The sequence below is a fragment of the Saccopteryx leptura genome, chromosome 4 (assembly GCF_036850995.1).
Source record: "Saccopteryx leptura isolate mSacLep1 chromosome 4, mSacLep1_pri_phased_curated, whole genome shotgun sequence".
Classification (NCBI taxonomy): Eukaryota; Metazoa; Chordata; class Mammalia; order Chiroptera; family Emballonuridae; genus Saccopteryx; species Saccopteryx leptura.
The window spans coordinates 120,432,450-120,449,535 of record NC_089506.1 but is presented as its reverse complement, the minus strand read 5'-3'; the positions used below and the strand labels follow the sequence as shown (position 1 = coordinate 120,449,535).

Sequence of the window (17,086 nt, the reverse complement as noted above, 5' to 3'; positions counted from 1 at the left end):
GGTCCCTCTCTCTGGCCTCTCTAGGGAAGGAAAGGAAAGAGTGAGGGGGAGGTGCCAGACCACCCAAGAAGCTAACCCCCTGGGAGGTATTCTGGGGAAGAACTTGGAGTCCTGAGTGACTTGGGAGTGGCCCATGTCTGGCTTGCTTGCTGGGGATATGCCTCATGTTCCTCTGGCCTAGAGGGAAGTGGGCCGAGCTGGTCTCCTTGTCAAGGAGTGTGTGCATGTGCTAGGCTGGCGCTGTGCTGTGGCCTGGCTGTGTGGGACAGGCTCCAGAGCCCAGCAGCTGGCCGGGCCCTTTGACATTTGACTGGTCATACCACCCCAGCTGACCAGACTGTGCCTGGAGTGGGATGGGAGCCGACCCCAGCCTGCATCTTCGGGCTGTCAATGGAGTCCTTTGAGTGTGAGCACAAAACCCCAGTGAGTCAGGGCTTGGGGGAATGTGAGGGTAAGGAAGCCAAACTTGTGGCCACACCACTTGGTTGCCAGAGCCTCCCAGAGGCTGGACAGGTAGCCACTGTGCAGAGGTACAGACTCAGGTGACAGAACGCTTTACACATTAAGTTTTCGGAGTGGCGGCAACCATGCCCTCTGGTGGCCACCTTGGTCTCCTTGCTGTCTCGGGCTCTGCAGAGTACCTTCTCCACTTAGCTAAGCAAGGCAGTCAGCCCAGGCTTCCTAAGAGCTGGGCAACAATCAACTCTTGTTCCTGGAACTTGCTCCTCAGGGTCTCAGCTGCTTAAAGGGTTTCTTGTACGAGCTCATCTTGTCCCTGGGATGTGGCACCTGGACAGCTCTGCTCCCCATTCCCACCACCTCATTCTTGTGGCTGGACTGGCCCATTGTAAGTGACTTAATAGAGCTGTGGCCCTTCCCGGGACCTCTGCACCTACCCGAAGGACCAACTGTGATTCCAGCCTGGGGAGTCGTAGTAGAGACAGATGGAAGCTGCACCCACAAGGGCAGCGGCCGTGGAAGATGCACTGACACCGAGGCTGCATCTCCTCACTGCTGCGCAGCGACTGGAATACAGCGCTAGCTCTCAGAGCTGTCTGGTTCCTGCTTTTGGGCAGTCCCCTGGCCCCGGACTATGTATACTGGGCCAGGCAGAGGCTTGTCGGGGACAAGTAAGAGGTCACTAAGAAGCAGAGCTGCGTGCTGAAGCCAGGGTGGGGTCACCTCCTGCTGGTCCCTTGCCCAGCCACAGTAAAGAGTGACAAGTAGTAATACTAAGAGCCCTCCCTGGGCTCCAGAATCTGTGGGAAGGGCTCAAAGCATCATCAAGTCATTAGCTCTGACACAGCCCTAGGGCTGCTGCTCTTTCTGCACTGGTTTAGTGTACTTGGACTTCAAGAGGTCAGATCCTTTCCCCAGGGGTACAGCCTCAGCAGCAGAGTCAGCATCTGCATCCAGAGCCCACGCTCCTCATAGGGCACCCCATTGCCAGAGGACAGAGGGGCAGGGGCTGGGGCTGGATCCCAGAGGAGTGAATAATCCAGAGAGAGACACAGGACAGAATCAGGGTCACATCCTAGTTCCTCTGGATTCCCCACATGCTGCGTGACCTTGGCAAAGCACCTTCACCTCACTGTCCCTGTCTGTAAAGTGGCAACCAAGATACCTGTGAGGCTCCTATGAGATGAGGATGTCCTGCTTAGCACAGCACCAGGCCTGTGGTGATGCTCGGCCTGAGCTTAGGCACTGCCTGGGTTCCTCACCCCTTGCCTCTGCAATGCTGCCTGCTTTAGGTGCCGCCATGCTGCCATTGCCAAGTACTTCGGGGATGCACTCCCAGCCTGCAGCAAGGGCTGTGACCACTGCCAGAACCCTGCGGCCGTGCGGAAGCAGCTGGACACCTTGGAGCACAGAAGCAGCTGGAACAAGACCTGCATTCAGCCCTCCCAGGGGAATGGCTTCGACCCTGAGCTGTATGAGGGAGGCCGCAGGGGCTATGGAGGCTTCAGCAGGTGAGGATCCAACACACTGGAAGTAGTCTGGCATTCTCTCCCTGGTACCAAAGACAGACCAGAGACGACACCATGCCACAGTCCATTGCCCTGCAGCATGGGCCCTGTGGGGCTGGGACCTCATTGCTGCCAGGGTATCAGGGACATCACTGCCTCTCCACAGGTGTGGAGGGAGGGCAAAGCCCAAGACGGGGCTGTTCATTGCCCATTCTGTCTCCTAGGTATAATGAAGATTCTGGAGGCAGTGGGGATGAGGGCAAAGCCGAGGCCCACAAGCGGGAATGGAACCTCTTCTACCAGAAGCAGATGAGTCTGCGCAAGGTGAAGGGGGTGGGGGCTCTGTGGGGTCTCAAGTGGCCTCTCACACCTTCTCGAGCCCTTCCCTAGTGCTGAACTGGGTGCTGTCCAGTGGGCAGGGTGCCTCACAAGCCCTTCATGTCATCTTTCAGGGCAAAGACCCCAAGATAGAAGAATTTGTACCCCCAGGTCAGTACAGAAATATACCTGGGGGCTTGTGGACTGTTTCCTGTGTGTGGACGGAAGATGCCTCCTTGGGGGGCTGGGGACGCCAGAGAGCAGAAGATAGAGTGGTAGAACCTACCCCTCTCTCCCCAGATGAGGGCTGTCTCTTGAAAGAGGCTTCTAGCAGGAAGATCCCCAGGCTCACTGTGAAGGTAAGAGGTGGCGGCCCCTTATACCTGTTCCCCAATCTTGAGGCTTATGTGACCAATCTCTCTCCCCTGTGCAGGCCCGTGAGCACTGCCTGAGGCTTCTGGAGGAGGCTCTGAGCAGTAACTGCCAGGCCACAGGTACTACTGATAGGTAAGTGTCCCAGGTCACTGGGGCTGGAGAGGGCTCTCCAACTCCACTTCCTTTGGAAACTTCAGGAACCCCAGGCCCTCCTGGCTTGTTCTGAAGCCCCCTCCCTTGATTGTGGCCCATCTCAGTGGATGCAGGTCCCCACAGTCCCAGCAGGGGCCAGCAGGCTCAGCCACAACTGAGGGGCCACAGCTTGCCCAGGATGTCCAGGTTGGAATCCCTGTACCCAAGGCCATTCCCATCGGACCCTGAACTATCTCCAGGGTCCCCAAGGAGAATACAACAGGAGCTCAACGAGGAGAGGGCTCTGACCTGCCTGATACCTCACATTCCCTCAGACCTGACCTCCAGGCCAAGGCTGTGGAACTGGAACATGAGGTGTTTCGAAATGCCAAGGTGGCTAACCTGTACAAGGCCAGCGTGTTGAAGAAGGTGGGCCCTGGGCAGGGGTGGGCAAGCATGCTCATAGGTAGGGTGGGAGAGGTAACCCCGATATACTCCCAGGCTGTCTGCCCACCCTCTGGTCATAGGCTGCCCAGAATTCAGTGCTCACTCAAGAGGCCAGTAATTCTGGGGGAGAGCCCGATTTCTCTCCTTTGCCAGCTGGGGGTATTTCCAGCTGGGGGTATTTCTAGTCCCAGAAGGACTAGAACTTGTCCAGTGTCAATTGCTTACAGCTGTGGGCCACAGAAGCCCACTTGTTAAAAGCCTGGGTAGGAGACGGTCAGGAGCTAGTGGATGCCATGCCTGCCTATCCCTGCCCCAGGTAGCTGAGATCCACAGAGCCTCTAAGGATGGGCAGCTTTACCACATGGCAGGCGGTGCCAGGAGCTGCAATGCCCAGGTCGATCCCCTGGAGCCCGCTGAGCACGACATCCTGCCAGCCTCCCAGGTGTACTCGGTGAGCAGTGTCCTGGCATCTGCCCCACATCTGGGTCTGGGAAAGTCACCACGTCCCTTTGCCCCCAGCCAGGGCCCAGCATCTTGCCCTCTTCTGACACCGCAGTCCTGGCTCTGGGGTTCCCAGGGCATGCCCTTGAGCTTCTCTGTCCTGCCAACTGGATTTCTCCAGCCCCACAGCTCTCCTGTCATCAGCCTGACCCCCAAGAGTTGCTATACCTGGCTTTTTCCTCCCCCATGCCAAAGAGTTTCAGTAACATGGCCATATCTGGACCAATGAGTGCCCTCAAAGGGGCTTGGTAGTCAGAACCCTCTCCTCCTCCTCACAGTTCAAACCCAAGCGGGTAGGAGCTGGTTTCCCAAAAGGCTCCTGCCCATTCCAGACTGCCACAGAGCTGATGGAGAAGACACGGGCCATAGGGCAAGTCCCCCAGCCTGTACAGAGAGGCAAGCAGGAGCCCCCCGGCTGGCACTGTGGCCTCCAGGATGAGGGGAGCAGTGAGCCTGTGCCTGGGCTCAGAGGAGAGGCCCCTGGGAGCAGTGCTCATTGTCGGGGGCCCTCCTCTGAGAAAAAGGCTAAAGACTCCACTCGGGGCAGTACCATTGCCAAGACCAGAGCCAATAAGAAACAGCAGTTCCTAGCCGCTGCAGCCCTCAAGGATTCTCAGGACATCGCCCGCTTCTTCTGCCAAAGGGGCAAAAGCCCACCTCCAGTTGCTTCAGCAGCCCTGGGTGCCAGCCCCTCCTGTGGTGGGGTACAGGGAGCCCTGGGACATTTGGTGGCTTCCCCCCTGACAAAGGAGTACACCCCGCAGGGGCAAAGGTAAGGGCACAGGGAATCCTGGAATCCCCTTCGCTAGCTGGGTCTCCGGCATAGGGCCCTTCCTACAGTGGGCTTCGTGGGGCTGCCTGATGCCTGCTCTCTCCTCGGCCAGTCCCTGCCCACTCAGATACCCAGGACCTCCTGAAGGCAAGCCCACCCCCACAAAGGAGACACAGAGGGGCAAGCGGCCCAGACCCCAGCAGGTACTGACCGCCATGGTGGGAGGGAGGAGACTTGAGGATCATGCCCCTATCTGCTCCACTCTGGGTTAGGGGTTTTGGGAAAATCACCTCCTTTTTCCATATCCCAGCAACAGATGGGCTAGGTTGGAGGGAGCCAACAGGTGCTGTGGCCCACTCTTTCAAAAGGGGAAGGGGGCCCTGGCCGGTTGGCTCAGCGGTAGAGCGTCGGCCTGGCGTTGCGGGGGACCCGGGTTCGATTCCCGGCCAGGGCACATTGGAGAAGCGCCCATTTGCTTCTCCACCCTCCCCCCCTCCTTCCTCTCTGTCTCTCTCTTCCCCTCCCGCAGCCAAGGCTCCATTGGAGCAAAGATGGCCCGGGCGCTGGGGATGGCTCCTTGGCCTCTGCCCCAGGTGCTAGAGTGGCTCTGGTCGCGGCAGAGCGACGCCCCGGAGGGGCAGAGCATTGCCCCATGTTGGGCAGAGCGTCGCCCCTGGTGGGCGTGCCGGGTGGATCCCAGTCGGGCGCATGCGGGAGTCTGTCTGACTGTCTCTCCCCATTTCCAGCTTTAGAAAAAAAAAAAAAAAGGGAAGGGCAGTGACAGAGAGCCCAGGAGTGACCCTCCATTATGGTCCTGCCTAGGAGAACCCAGACAGTCAGGCTCAGAAGAGGCCTTGCCCCTCAACCAATGCCTACATCTTAGCTGAGGCCAAGGATAACATCTCAGCCAGTGATCGGGGCACCATAAACCCCACAACCAACAGCCCCTGCCAGCTCCCAGCTTCTGGCATCTCTCTGAAGGTGGCTGCAAACATTGTGGTCAAGTGTCTAACCCCTTTCTACAAAGAGGGCAAGTTTGCATCCAAGGTAGGCTAGGTGGGTGGGCTCTGCCCTCCCCTGGGACACAGGTGCAGTGAGGGGGGAGGGCAGGGAATGTGAGCCACGGGCTGGGGGGGAGGGGGGAGTAGGCCAGCCCTGAGGCCAGCTGCTCCCCCCTCAGTCTGCCTTGCCCTTTGGTAATGGCTCTGGGTTGCTCAGGGCAGAGCAGGGGTCTGTGCTCTGTGCTCCTCTTTGCTCTCTGCCTCCAGGAACTGTTTAAAGCCTTTGCCTGCCACCTCTCACACTTGCTAACTCAGAAGCTGTCTCCTGGAAGGAGCGGTGAGTGCCTGCATTGCTGGGCCAGGAGGCACTTGGGGGGCTCTGCAGGGAGGAGGCTAGCCCTCACATTCCCCACCCTGAATATGTAGTGAAGGAAGAGGCCCAGAACCTCATCAAGCAGTTTTTCCATGGCCGGGCCCGGTGCGAGAGCGAAGCTGACTGGCACGGTCTATGGGTCCCACAGAGATGACCGACGGCTGCACAGCGGGGCCAGTGTCCTTCTCCAGACTCCACAACGGGCCAGACTCAGGAATGGGGGGGATGGGCAGGCCTGCTGCTGCAGGGGCATCTCTTTTCTCAGGGTCCTTCCCTTCCAACTACACCTTGCTGTGGAGACAGCCCTGGACAACCTCCCAAATCAAGGTCAGAGGCCAGAGGTCAGCCCACCTTCTACTTGCAAGGGGTCCTTTTTCTCCAAGCCTCTCCTGGCCCTCAGGGGTTTTCTGAGTCAGATCTCTAGATTAGAAGGATGTGGGTGGTGTGGCTGCTGCTAGGGGAACAGGAAGAAATGGTCCCTCCACCTCTTGTATTTAAGTTGTAAGTCAGGGACAAGGCCCACTTGTGCAAGGCCTCAGGCCCCCTCAGAGAGCCCTGCTGACCTCAGGTGCAGAGCCGTGTGGGAAGAGGGGCGGCATCTAGGCCCTGCTCCCACTCAGCTCCTGGGCAGGAAAGCCAGGCTGGACCAAGACGTTCACTGAGAATTAAGTCCTGTTTGTTCTGACACGTGTACCTCGTTTTCTTTGGGGAGGTTTATTTCCTCGGCAGCTACATCTCCAAGGTCTGGGCTCATGCTGCTGTTGAGCTGGGGCTGGGTGGGCATCTCCCCCAGACTGGGCAACATCAGGTGCCCAAGCTGAGTTCCTACAGCCCCTTCTCACCCCACAGTGCATCCCTGAGTTGATCGGTTGCTGTCACTATAGCGGCCGCTGCCTGTGGCCTCCAGGTGGGCCAGCCAGGCTGATCCGGGCACTATAGCGGCCGCTGCCTGTGGCCTCCAGGTGGGCCAGCCAGGCTGATCCGGGCACTATAGCGGCCGCTGCCTGTGGCCTCCAGGTGGGCCGGCCAGGCTGATCCGGGCAGGGTACGGAACAGCCGAGCCATAAATTCCAGACCGAAGCGACCTGACAGCACCCAAAGGAGACCATCTGGATGAGACTTGGCCCAGGGAGTGGCCCCTTCCTCCTCTTCGCCTGTCCACTCTTCCTCTTAGGCGAAGCTGGCCACTACAGAGAAGCGATGCCATTGTCCAGCAGAAAGCTGATGGTGTACTTTAGCTCCTGGGCCTGCGAGGCACAGGCGTGTGAGAACAGGGCTCCCTAGCCAGTCCCCACCTCTGTCCTCACATTATATCTGAGCAGTTGGCATCAGCATGCCTGGCCTGGATGAGGCACTTGCCAGCTTCCCAGGGTGGTCAGAGGTCCTGGCTACTTACCTGTGGCAGCTCAAACCAGATGGTCTGGGGGCTGTCAGCAGAGCCATAATTGAGTTCCAGGCCCGGAGGCTTGTCAGCATCCAGCGGGCTCATCAGGTGGAGCCGATGTAGGTCCCTTAGGGCAATGGAGCAGCACAGTGTCTGGGGACAGCAGAGACACAGAGTTCAGCTCCTATCTGGAGGGATCAGTGTGGGTGGTAGGAGAGAAATGGCCCAGGGTTGCCCAGGCCTGCTCTGGCACAGGAGCCTGGCCCACCTGGGAGTTGGGGTCCATGAGGATGAGTTGCTGGCGGTTCAGCCCCAGGAGGCTGGGTCTGGGCAGGGTCAGCTCACTCACTCGCAGCACCACGTAAACAGTGTAGCCAAAGAGGGGTAGCTGGCTCACAGCCTCTGGGGTGGAGAGATAAGATGTAAGATGGGAGTTCTGATCACTGGGGCCCTAGGGCCTGCCCTAGTTGGCCCCCACGTCACGTAAGGGACAGGACAGGTGGAGAAGCTTTCTCAGCCCTTCCACCCTTGCTTCCTCCTGGTTACCTCCTTCCTCCTCCCAAGCAGCCCCCTTGCCCCAGACCCACCAATGAAGTTGATCTGTGCTTCCTGGGAGCTGTATCCTTGTAGCTGCCTCAGCTCCTGGTCCATCAGGCTCTTAATGGTGGCCATGCTCATATGCTGTTGCAGTGGCTTCGGCAAGTAAGCCAGTAGGTCTTTCCTGGCAAGTAAGCCAACAGATCACACAGTGGCTTTGGCAAGTAAGCCAACAACAAGCCCTGTGAGCCAAGGCTGAGTATACAGTGGGTGCTAAGTAAATGAAACTCTACTGTGGGTGAGACTGAGGATCCAGATACACAAATGAGGCATCCCTGCCCTTGAGGTTGGGGTGGGAGTACAGGTATATAGTCTGCCCTGTTCCAGGCCCATCTGGTTAGGGCCAAGGAGAGTGTAAGTTGAGTGGCCTTGGCCTTGGCCTTGGATGGTGGGCTGAAAGAGAGGCCTTCGGGTTGATGCTGAGGTGGATCTCAGCATCATCAGAGACAAGAGAAATGACAGGTGTGGGGCCATGTTGACACTTACTCTGAGGGGGGTTCCTCATGGGTCCTGCTGAGGTGCTGCAGGGCAGCCAGCCTGGCAACTTGGGCATCAGCCTCAGTGCTGATCAATAGTTTCCCCTGCAGGTAGTCACGCTGCACCTGAGGGCAGAGCAGTGAAGGCCAGCTGTGCCGCCAAGTCCCCACCGGTTCCTGCTACCATTACTTTCTTTCAGGGAGGGAGGCTTGGAGGTGTCCATCCAAGGAGGGACTTGCTGAAAGTCAGATGCCAGTGGCACAGCAGTCTGGGGCCAAGAGGGGCTGACCTGACTGTAGTGGGTGCTGATGTAGGTAGGGTTATCGAAGTGCAGCCGGGTCTCCCAGCCTAGCCGCCGGCTGTGCAGGTTCATGTCTTGATCCATCACCACGCTGTTGAGGTACTCATGGGGCCACAAGGGCCGTACCAGCTCACCTGCATGGAGAGCCTCGGTTTGCAGCCCACATTGCCGCGCAGGGCCAGCCCCCACGTCAGCCCTGCCAGCCCATATGGGAACCACCTCACCCATGGGCACAAAGATGGCCGCAGCAGATGAGCCACCCTGAATCCAACCCAAGGCCCTCCCGCCACGACAAGGCAGCTCACCTTCCCCTTTGATGATGAAGAGGGCAAATTCCTGCACTTCCTCGGCATCCGTGATGCTCATTTGTCCACACAGCTCCTCCAGCACCTCTGCTGCCACCTGGGTGTGTGGACAGGGCCATGATGGGCGACCAGGGGTCCCAGAACTGATACCCTGCTCTCTCCCCAGCTCCTTTCTGGTCACCCCACGCTCACAGTGAAAGTCCGGATGTTGGTCCTGTAAACCACGCCTCCTGGCAAGTGAATCAGAAGCAGGCGGACCGTTTGTCCTTTCTGCCAAGACATGTGGCAGGGTCAGTTCACAGTGGACAAAAGCCCCAGCTCTCCCCACAAGGGAGACCAGACTTCCCAGCCGCCTGCACCCCCAGTACCAGGAAAGCATGCATTTCACCAGGGGACGGCAGCCGCTGGCGCCCCCCATATTTGACTGTATGCTGGAGGTGCTCCTGGCAGCTCCGGGCCAGCTCTGCGGAGAGGGGCCAAGCTGGAGGTCACAAGCATCTTCAAACACCTCCCCAAGTATCGGAGATCCCAACCTGGAAGCCCCTCCCAAAGGCACCTTGACTCCTTCCTGAATCCTGTAGAAACTTGGTCATGTAGGGCATCAGCGTGGTTGACGGGGGGAAGAAGCCGGTGAGGAGGCTGAGGAAGCTCCAGCCTCGAGTGCAGAGTTCCCTGCAGGGTGGAGAGCCTGGGCTCAGGCTGCCAGACCATGGCAGCACACTGCCTGCCGTGCCTCCCAGCAGCCCCCACACTCACGGCTGGGGGTGTTCTGTGACCTGCTTGATGACCTGGCAGTAAATCTCATCCCTGAGGTCCTTCTCCTGGCACAGCTATAGGGACAGAACAAGCAGGTGGGCAGGGAGGGGCAAAGGGGGAAGGCAGAGTGCAGTGGGGAGAGGGATGGTGTGGATCTGAAGTCAGGGAGAAAGAAATTCTGTTAATGGCTGGGGCCAAGCCAAGGTGACAACCTGTTTCCACCTCACTCAGCATACCAGCATCTGCACAAATGGTCATCTAAATCACTGCCTTTGCCTGACCAGGAGGTGGCACAGTGGATAGAGTGTCAGGCTGGGACACGGAGGACCCAGGTTTGAAACCCTGAGGTCGCAGGCTTGAGCTTGAGCGTGCAGTCACTTGTTCTGCTGTAATCCCCACCCCCACCCTGGTCAAGGCAATATGAAAAAGCAATCAACGAATGAGCAATAAACTAACAACTAAGATGCCGCAGAGAGGCCCTGGCCGGTTGGCTCAGCGGTAGAGCGTCGGCCTGGCGTGCGGGGGACCCGGGTTCGATTCCCGGCCAGGGCACATTGGAGGAGCGCCCATTTGCTTCTCCACCCCCTCCCCCTCCTTCCTCTCTGTCTCTCTCTTCCCCTCCCGCAGCCAAGGCTCCATTGGAGCAAAGATGGCCTGGGCGCTGGGGGTGGCCCCTTGGCCTCTGCCCCAGGCGCTAGAGTGGCTCTGGTCGCAGCAGAGTGATGCCCCGGAGGGGCAGAGCGTCGCCCCTGGTGGGCGTGCCGGGTGGATCACCCAGTCGGGCACATGCACATGCGGGAGTCTGTCTGACTGTCTCTCCCTGTTTCCAGCTTCAGAAAAGTACAAAAAAAAAAAAAACTAAAAAACAAAACAAAACAAAAAAAAGTGCAGCAGAGAAGAATTGATGCTTCTGATCTCTCTCCCCTCCTGTCTGTCCCTTTCTCTGTCAAAAGGAAAAAAGAAATCACTCCTTCATCTCTGGGCTGTGCCCTGCCTGTCCTCCACCTTCTCTGGTCTCTGCTGGCTCTCCTTATCGCCTTGAACTCTAAGAGCTGCAGTGCCCTTGGGCCTCTGTCTGGACTTGCTCATTGCTGCTTCCATCTGCTGATGACTCAGTTCCTGCCTCCAGCTCAGACTTCTCCCTTCACCCCAGGCCCTCCCCTTGGAAGTCTGGGGCTTCAGACTCTAATATGTCTGAAATTCCTCCTGCAGCCCAGACCGCTTCTTCCTCAGGCCTCCTGGCATTCTGGCCCCTCACACCCCACATGCAATGCCTGGAAACCCGCACTGCATCTTCTGCCTTTTGCTGTTACCTCTCGGCCCACACCAAATCATTGCAATAATCTCCTTTGTTTTTACACCCCCAGAAAAGCAAGCAGCAGTTAGAGAGATCCCAGAAAACATAAGCCACATCTTGCTTGGCTAGTGGTGGGGTAGTGGATAGAGCATTGACCTGGGACACTAAGGTCCCAGGTTTGAAACTCCAAGTTTGCCGGTTTGAGTGCAGGCTCACCAGCTTGAGCGTGGGATCATCAGCATGATTCCAAGGTCGCTGGCTTGAGACCCCAGGTCAAGGCATGTATGAGAAGCAATCAATGAACAACTAAAGTGCTGCAACTATGAGTTGATGCTTCTCATCTGTCTCTTGCTGGACCCACTGACCCCCGGGTCCCATCCCGCACTCTCCCCTAGCTCACTGGGCCCCAGCCACGCTGGCCCTGCTGGTACTGAGGCTCACTCTCTCATCAGGTTGATCACCCCGCTCCTTCTGTCCACATGCCCCAATGCATACATGCCTCACTCCCTGGCTTCCTTCAGATCTCTGCTCTGGTATCACTTTCTCACCAAGCCTTCTGCACTGTAGCAGTCCCTTCCTCTGCCTTCCCCACAGCACTTCTAACCACCCTCTCCCCCAGTCCCAACACACTGCACCATGGTTTACTGCATGTCTCCTCCCACTGGGTTGTAAGCTCTGAGTGGACCTAGTCGTTTGGTTCTGCCACGCCCCTAGCTTATAGTAGGTGCTCAATAAATATGTGTGGGTGATTCGAATGAATAGTGACAAAGGTAAGGGAGATTCTATTCAGGTCCAGGCAGGAGGACACCAATTCATCCTCAGGGCTCCGTGTCTGCCCCCAGCTTCCAGGACACACAGCTCTTGCTTACCTTCAGCAGCTCATAGAGAAGATCCATCTCATCCTTGTCCCGGGGCTTCAACTGGTCCCCCATAAACTGCATCAGAACTATAGGTAGGGTGAGAAGCACGGTGAGCTGGGCTGAGGGCCTGGCCCTGGCTCATGCTGTCCCCACACAGAGCTTTCCCCGGCCATCTGATGTTCTGCTCTCAAAACGTGTGAGCCAGCCAGAGTGGCAGATTTGGCTTTCCCAATGAGGAAACAAGACTTAGAGAGATTCTGTGGGTGTCTGCAGCCCCATATGAAGCACAGTAAGCTGGACCCACCACTGCCTTCCAGCCCAGACTCCACACAACCCATAACCCCTTGGGCTGGAGTAAAAGTGGATGAAGGCTGTGGGGATACTAGGGACCACCCGTGAGCTACCTTGAATTGGCAAACTCAAGGAGGGACAACAGCCAGATGCCTAGGTCTGAGATTCCACAGACATGGGGACCCAGGATTACCACTCACCCTGGAAGCTTTCTACAGCCTGCCTGCTTATGTCCTCATCACTGAGGCTGATGAGCGATTCCTGGATGGGAACCTGTAGCCAAAGAGGCTGGGCTGTGGGTCTGGGGTCCGCTGGGGCTAGAGGGCAGGTTCACTGGCCCAACTCCCCCCTGCCTGACCCCTACCTTGGTGTACTGCAACAGGCTGGCCATGGCCTTCTTAGCACCTCTACCTGTCTGATCCAGCCTGAGGGAACAGAGAGAACAGCCCTGCTTGCTTGGCTCTTCCAAACCATCCCGGGCTGTGGCCTGGTGGCCCTGAGCAGGAAGGCCCACTTCAGGGGAACCGAGGACAGACAGGCACAGGGGTGGGCCTGGGACACTCACAGGGTTTGGGGCTTCCGGAAATATTTCAGGGCAAATTCCTGCATGCTGTAGTTGTGGGAGTCCGTGAACAGAGAGGCGGAGAACACAGAAGAGGGCAGGCTGGTGGTCTCCGAGTTGTCACTATGTGCCTGGCTCTGGTGGTGGGCAGGGCCCTGGGAGCACAGGATACCTGGTGCCACCCAAGTGCCCACTGGTCTGTCCAGAAACCTGTCCCAGCCCCTCCCCAGCACAACCCTATAAGAGCAGGCAGAGCAGCTGCAAGTGAGCATACCACCAGAAGTCAGGAAAGTTAAGAACATTTTATTGAGCATCTTCTAGGTTAGCATTGAACTAAGCACCACAAGGAACACACAAGAGGCAGACAGCACAGCCCTTGCCCGCAAGGAGCTCAGTCCTGCTGGGGAGACAAGGTGAGAAATTGGGAGAGGGTGGCAGAGGGATCTTCACTGTTCTGCAGCAATCGAGCCCTTTCCTTCCTCGACTCCTGACTCTGCCTCTCTTGTCTTCCTCACCTCTGACACCCTCTCCCACGGAGCCAGGCCTGGCTCTCCACGGGGCAGCTGATTCTTGTGCCAGTGAGTCCTCTGCTCCAGTGAGAAGGGAAAGCCTGGAGCAGCAGCTGGCTGCACAATGTTGGCAGGAAAGAGTCCAGAGCGGCCGCCAGTGGAGCCAAACTGCCAGCCTGGAAGGCATGCAAGCACAGTGCATCACCTACCTTCTGCTCCTCAGAGGCTCCCCCACATACTACCCCCACACACACACCATGTCAGTGCTCTGCTTGCCCCCAGAGATACCTGGCTCCAGATCAGTCACTGGCAACAACTTGATGAGGTCCCCACGGTGGAAGCTCAGGAGGCTGAGATCATCAGTGATGTAGCTTTGCAAGGCGATGACGTAGCCCGAGTCCTGCAGGCAGGAGGGTGAGCAGGGGAGGGAACAGCTAGCCTGCCTGTCACCCCTGCCTGCCTGCCTGCCCTGTCTGCTCAGCCTTTACTGGCCTCGTTCTCCTTCAGCACTCCAGTTCCAGGGACCCAGACGCACTTCCCAGCTCCACCCCAGGCAGCTTGGGGGAGCTTGGCTGACAGCCCTGAGACCAGCCAACTCAGGGCACCAGGAAGCATGAATGGAAGCCCCTACCCAGCCCCTGACGCAGCCCATGCTTGCCTTCTTGAGCGTGCCCAGGAAGAGCTCAACCATGGCCTTGATGGCACCTGCCTGGGCCGTGTGCAGCACCAGCAGCTCGCTCTTCAGTGTCAGCTCCAGAGTAGAGCCACCCCAGCACTCCACACCCAGCACCTCAGCAAAGCTGTGCACAGGGTGGGGCATGAGCTGACGGCTGGCCGTCTCACCACCCTTCAGCCCCCACAGCCCGGGCGCACCTGTATGCACAGAGAGTCTTCAGCTGGCAGGGGTAGATGCTGCGACCTTGGGTCATCTTAAGCAGTCTCAGACCCCGGTGGGACACGCCTAACAGCTGCACGTTGCTGCCACTCTCGCCCTGCCCAGAAGGTGGGGTCACAGACAGGCTGCTGAGTCCCCTCCACCATCCAAGATGCCTTTATCTTTCCATTGGGGCCCACCACCCCCAACTGCCATCCTCGTTGCAGAAGGCCGAGGCCAGGCGCTGGAGTCCAGTCTGGGGCACTGCTACACCCAGCCCTACCCCCACACTTCACTGACCGAGACGGGGAAGATGCGGGAGAAGTAATTGGCCCAGTTGTCCCTAGCAGCCACCACAATGCGCTTCTTGACATTGTCTTCAGTGGTGGCAAGTGAGTCCAGACCCACCTCCAGGTCTCCTGCAGGCAGGAATGTCCCCAAACTGTCCTGAGGCTCCCTCTCAGGGGAAACCCCGGAGTTTGCTCCTTCCCTTAAGCAGGTCCAGCCCCCGGCACTCCAGTTCTCTGACACAGGGTCCCTGGACCATACCCAGCAGGTCTTTCATTCTGTTTCGCTCATCCTGGGAGATCCGGATGCAGGACTCAGAAAAGGTGTCCCTCAGGATCTGGGGGCAGAACCAGGAGGTCACCACCAGTTCTTGAGGCCAGAGCCTACCACAGAAGCAGCCATACACGAAAAACAAGCTGGAGAACCCATGAGCACAGGTGAAGCAGGGAAGGATCTGGGCTCCTTAGCCCAGGGCCTTGGCCGCCAGGGATCCCACTTGCCTCCCCCACTGCCTGCTGTTCCGTGGTCAACAGAAATAGGGTTTCTTGAAGAAGCAGACATTGGAGAAGACAACTGGATATCTGGGGACAGGCAGGATCCTGGGAGCATCCAAGGTAGCAAAGGACCAAGCACTAGGGAGCACCTGCTGTGCATTGGAGCCTGCTGGGTACTGTATACATTATCTTAATCCTCGTAATGGGCCAATAATGGTCCTCACTCATAGGGATGTTGTGAAGATTTCATGAAAGAGGAAGAGCTTGAAACACAGCAAGTGCCCCATAAGTGCTGGCTGTTATCCCACCCTTGCACTGGCAGTGGTAACCTGGCCAGCTGTGGGTGTGGTCTGTCTGTCCATGTTGCAGGTGGGCTTGGTTCTCACCTGTTCACAGAGGAGCCTAAGGCTGTAGGGATGGCTGAAGTTCTCCCGGGGGTAGAAGACCTGAAGGAGGGGATGGGAGAGTGGGAATGGGCATGGTGCCCCTGCCCATCCCCCCACTTCTGCCTCCTGGACTAGACAGAACAGCCTGAGGAGGTGGGTTTTGGGGTGGCAGTTCCCCATATTTGTGTGGCAGGGCAGAGGCTGGGGTCCCTGGCTGGATCCCCACAGCTTACCACCCCATCCCTAGCCCGAAGAGAGTCCAGGCTGCGGTGCGCCCTCATGCCTACCTCCTTGCGCAGGAACAGCCTCCAGGGCGCACTGGCATAGGAGAAGCACACGCTGCCAGAGGGCACGAGCAGCTGGGTGCTGACTCCCTGGTCCCCCGCGGGCTCCATCCAGGCTGGCCGAGGGTGATGCCAAGAACACCGGGTGAGGAGTAGCCAGAGCCAGAATGACGGGGCTCAGAGACAAAAGAGCCTCACCTCCCTGAGGCCCTGCGGGGCCCACTTGCTTCCTCCGCCGCCTTGTCCCCACCCACAGTCCCATCTCCTGCCTCAGACTTTCCCGGCTGTCCCGGATGTTTGTGGCCCCTCCCTGACCACATCAGCAGGGCCACTTCATTCACCCTGTGTGTGACAGTCCCTCAGTGTCAGACAGGTTCCAGAGTACCTGGGCCATGCCCTGGGCAGGAATGCGGAAGCTCCTCATCTGTGGCTCCAAAGTCCAAAACCCAGAGCAGCTGCTCTCAGCCATGAATGCCGAAAGGTTTTAGGGAATCCTGGCCCCCGCCTAGGCAGCCCACCAAACAGGGTTGTGGGGTTCCTTACCGTGAGGCTCAGCGGAAGGGGTCCCTGGATCCCCAGGAGGAGGCAGTGGAGGTGCTGGTGGAGGTGGGGGTACCAGGGCAGTGGGCGAGTCCTGGCCAAACAGCTGCTGAAGGGGTCCCTGCTTCTCCCTGATGGAGTTGGAGGCCCTGAACTGTGGTGGGGCCTTGGGTCGAGGGGCCACACATGGTGGAGGGCCCTTCCCTGGACTGGGGGATGGCATCTGTGGAGGCACAGGGAATGCACACAATACATGCTGTGTAGGTAGAAGGCAAAGGTGACTCCTGAGAGCCTTGGACTCCTGAGCAGAGCAGCCATGCCCTGGATGGGACGGAACAGGTCTCACCGAGGGGGGTGAGTGGGTACCACTGATCCCCAGCTTAGCCAGAGCCTCATCCTTAGGGTTGTTTTTCTTCAGGAAAGTTTTGGGGGGCTTCCTGAGAGAAGAAAAAGGTCATGCACGCACAGGGTGACTCCCTGGGGAGCAGGCTGCGCAGGCCGCCCCTGGGCCCACCTGGATGGCTCCACAGGCACAGGCACGGGGCCTGGACGGCTCTGGTACATGCGGATGATGTTACCGATCTCCCTGCTGGGCTTTGCCTGCCGGCATGTGGGGTCCGAGCTGCGCACCACAGCTCTGTCCTGCGCCAGCCTGGGACCATGGCCATGCTCTGCCTCCTGGGCCAGCTCAGCCTTAGCCTCCAGTGCAGCTTTGGCCCCACCTCGTGTCAGTGGCTTCTTCGCTACTAGGGAGAGAGAAGGCGATGGCCCTGACCAGGAGGAGAGGAAACACGTGAGACCCTGCATAGAACTGCAGAGCCTGGCCCTCCCCCATCCCCTTACCATCTGCACTGGGTTCCTCCTCTTCCTGCTCCTCCCCTCGGGGCATCTGCACCTTAGCTGGAGGCTTCACCATCTTCACCTTGATCTGCTGCTTCCCTGTAAACGTCCAGATGGCCCTGTCACCCTCCACCTGGCCTGCCTATCCACTCACC

The 17,086-nt window shown here is 58.4% G+C and overlaps 2 protein-coding genes across 7 annotated transcripts in view; one reads left to right on the top strand and one right to left on the bottom strand.

Annotated features, from left to right (window-relative positions):
• Nucleotides 1–7,008, top strand: part of RECQL5 (RecQ like helicase 5) — a 47,855-nt gene extending 40,847 nt beyond the window's left edge. For 3 of the 6 annotated variants that reach the window (XM_066381225.1, XM_066381221.1, XM_066381226.1), the window contains 13 exons: nucleotides 1,752–1,970; nucleotides 2,192–2,291; nucleotides 2,420–2,456; nucleotides 2,586–2,644; nucleotides 2,719–2,792; nucleotides 3,053–3,221; nucleotides 3,556–3,690; nucleotides 4,019–4,512; nucleotides 4,625–4,715; nucleotides 5,335–5,559; nucleotides 5,781–5,850; nucleotides 5,940–6,793; nucleotides 6,904–7,008. In XM_066381225.1, coding sequence (XP_066237322.1) covers nucleotides 1,752–1,970; nucleotides 2,192–2,291; nucleotides 2,420–2,456; nucleotides 2,586–2,644; nucleotides 2,719–2,792; nucleotides 3,053–3,221; nucleotides 3,556–3,690; nucleotides 4,019–4,512; nucleotides 4,625–4,715; nucleotides 5,335–5,559; nucleotides 5,781–5,850; nucleotides 5,940–6,040 — 1,774 coding nt within the window. In that variant the 3' untranslated portion in view covers nucleotides 6,041–6,793; nucleotides 6,904–7,008. Of the gene's footprint in view, nucleotides 1–1,751; nucleotides 1,971–2,191; nucleotides 2,292–2,419; nucleotides 2,457–2,585; nucleotides 2,645–2,718; nucleotides 2,793–3,052; nucleotides 3,222–3,555; nucleotides 3,691–4,018; nucleotides 4,513–4,624; nucleotides 4,716–5,334; nucleotides 5,560–5,780; nucleotides 5,851–5,939; nucleotides 6,845–6,903 lie in introns of those variants that run through there. The other 3 variants (XM_066381224.1, XM_066381223.1, XM_066381222.1) reach the window with 3 other exon arrangements.
• The window catches only part of MYO15B (myosin XVB), a 36,200-nt gene continuing 25,969 nt past the window's right edge, over nucleotides 6,856–17,086 (bottom strand). The window contains exons 39-65 of the mRNA XM_066383621.1: nucleotides 16,911–17,030; nucleotides 16,606–16,876; nucleotides 16,438–16,528; nucleotides 16,095–16,314; nucleotides 15,555–15,667; nucleotides 15,268–15,327; nucleotides 14,649–14,724; nucleotides 14,400–14,518; nucleotides 14,099–14,217; nucleotides 13,884–14,025; nucleotides 13,514–13,625; nucleotides 13,232–13,401; nucleotides 12,720–12,871; nucleotides 12,519–12,579; nucleotides 12,355–12,427; nucleotides 11,873–11,949; nucleotides 9,707–9,780; nucleotides 9,507–9,622; nucleotides 9,319–9,413; nucleotides 9,143–9,220; nucleotides 8,951–9,047; nucleotides 8,634–8,779; nucleotides 8,354–8,469; nucleotides 7,858–7,991; nucleotides 7,539–7,672; nucleotides 7,283–7,423; nucleotides 6,856–7,133 (exon numbers count right to left, since the gene is read on the bottom strand). Of these exons, the coding sequence (XP_066239718.1) occupies nucleotides 7,074–7,133; nucleotides 7,283–7,423; nucleotides 7,539–7,672; nucleotides 7,858–7,991; nucleotides 8,354–8,469; nucleotides 8,634–8,779; nucleotides 8,951–9,047; nucleotides 9,143–9,220; nucleotides 9,319–9,413; nucleotides 9,507–9,622; nucleotides 9,707–9,780; nucleotides 11,873–11,949; nucleotides 12,355–12,427; nucleotides 12,519–12,579; nucleotides 12,720–12,871; nucleotides 13,232–13,401; nucleotides 13,514–13,625; nucleotides 13,884–14,025; nucleotides 14,099–14,217; nucleotides 14,400–14,518; nucleotides 14,649–14,724; nucleotides 15,268–15,327; nucleotides 15,555–15,667; nucleotides 16,095–16,314; nucleotides 16,438–16,528; nucleotides 16,606–16,876; nucleotides 16,911–17,030 (3,167 nt within the window). The 3' untranslated portion in view covers nucleotides 6,856–7,073. The remainder of the gene's footprint in view (nucleotides 7,134–7,282; nucleotides 7,424–7,538; nucleotides 7,673–7,857; nucleotides 7,992–8,353; nucleotides 8,470–8,633; nucleotides 8,780–8,950; nucleotides 9,048–9,142; nucleotides 9,221–9,318; nucleotides 9,414–9,506; nucleotides 9,623–9,706; nucleotides 9,781–11,872; nucleotides 11,950–12,354; nucleotides 12,428–12,518; nucleotides 12,580–12,719; nucleotides 12,872–13,231; nucleotides 13,402–13,513; nucleotides 13,626–13,883; nucleotides 14,026–14,098; nucleotides 14,218–14,399; nucleotides 14,519–14,648; nucleotides 14,725–15,267; nucleotides 15,328–15,554; nucleotides 15,668–16,094; nucleotides 16,315–16,437; nucleotides 16,529–16,605; nucleotides 16,877–16,910; nucleotides 17,031–17,086) is intronic.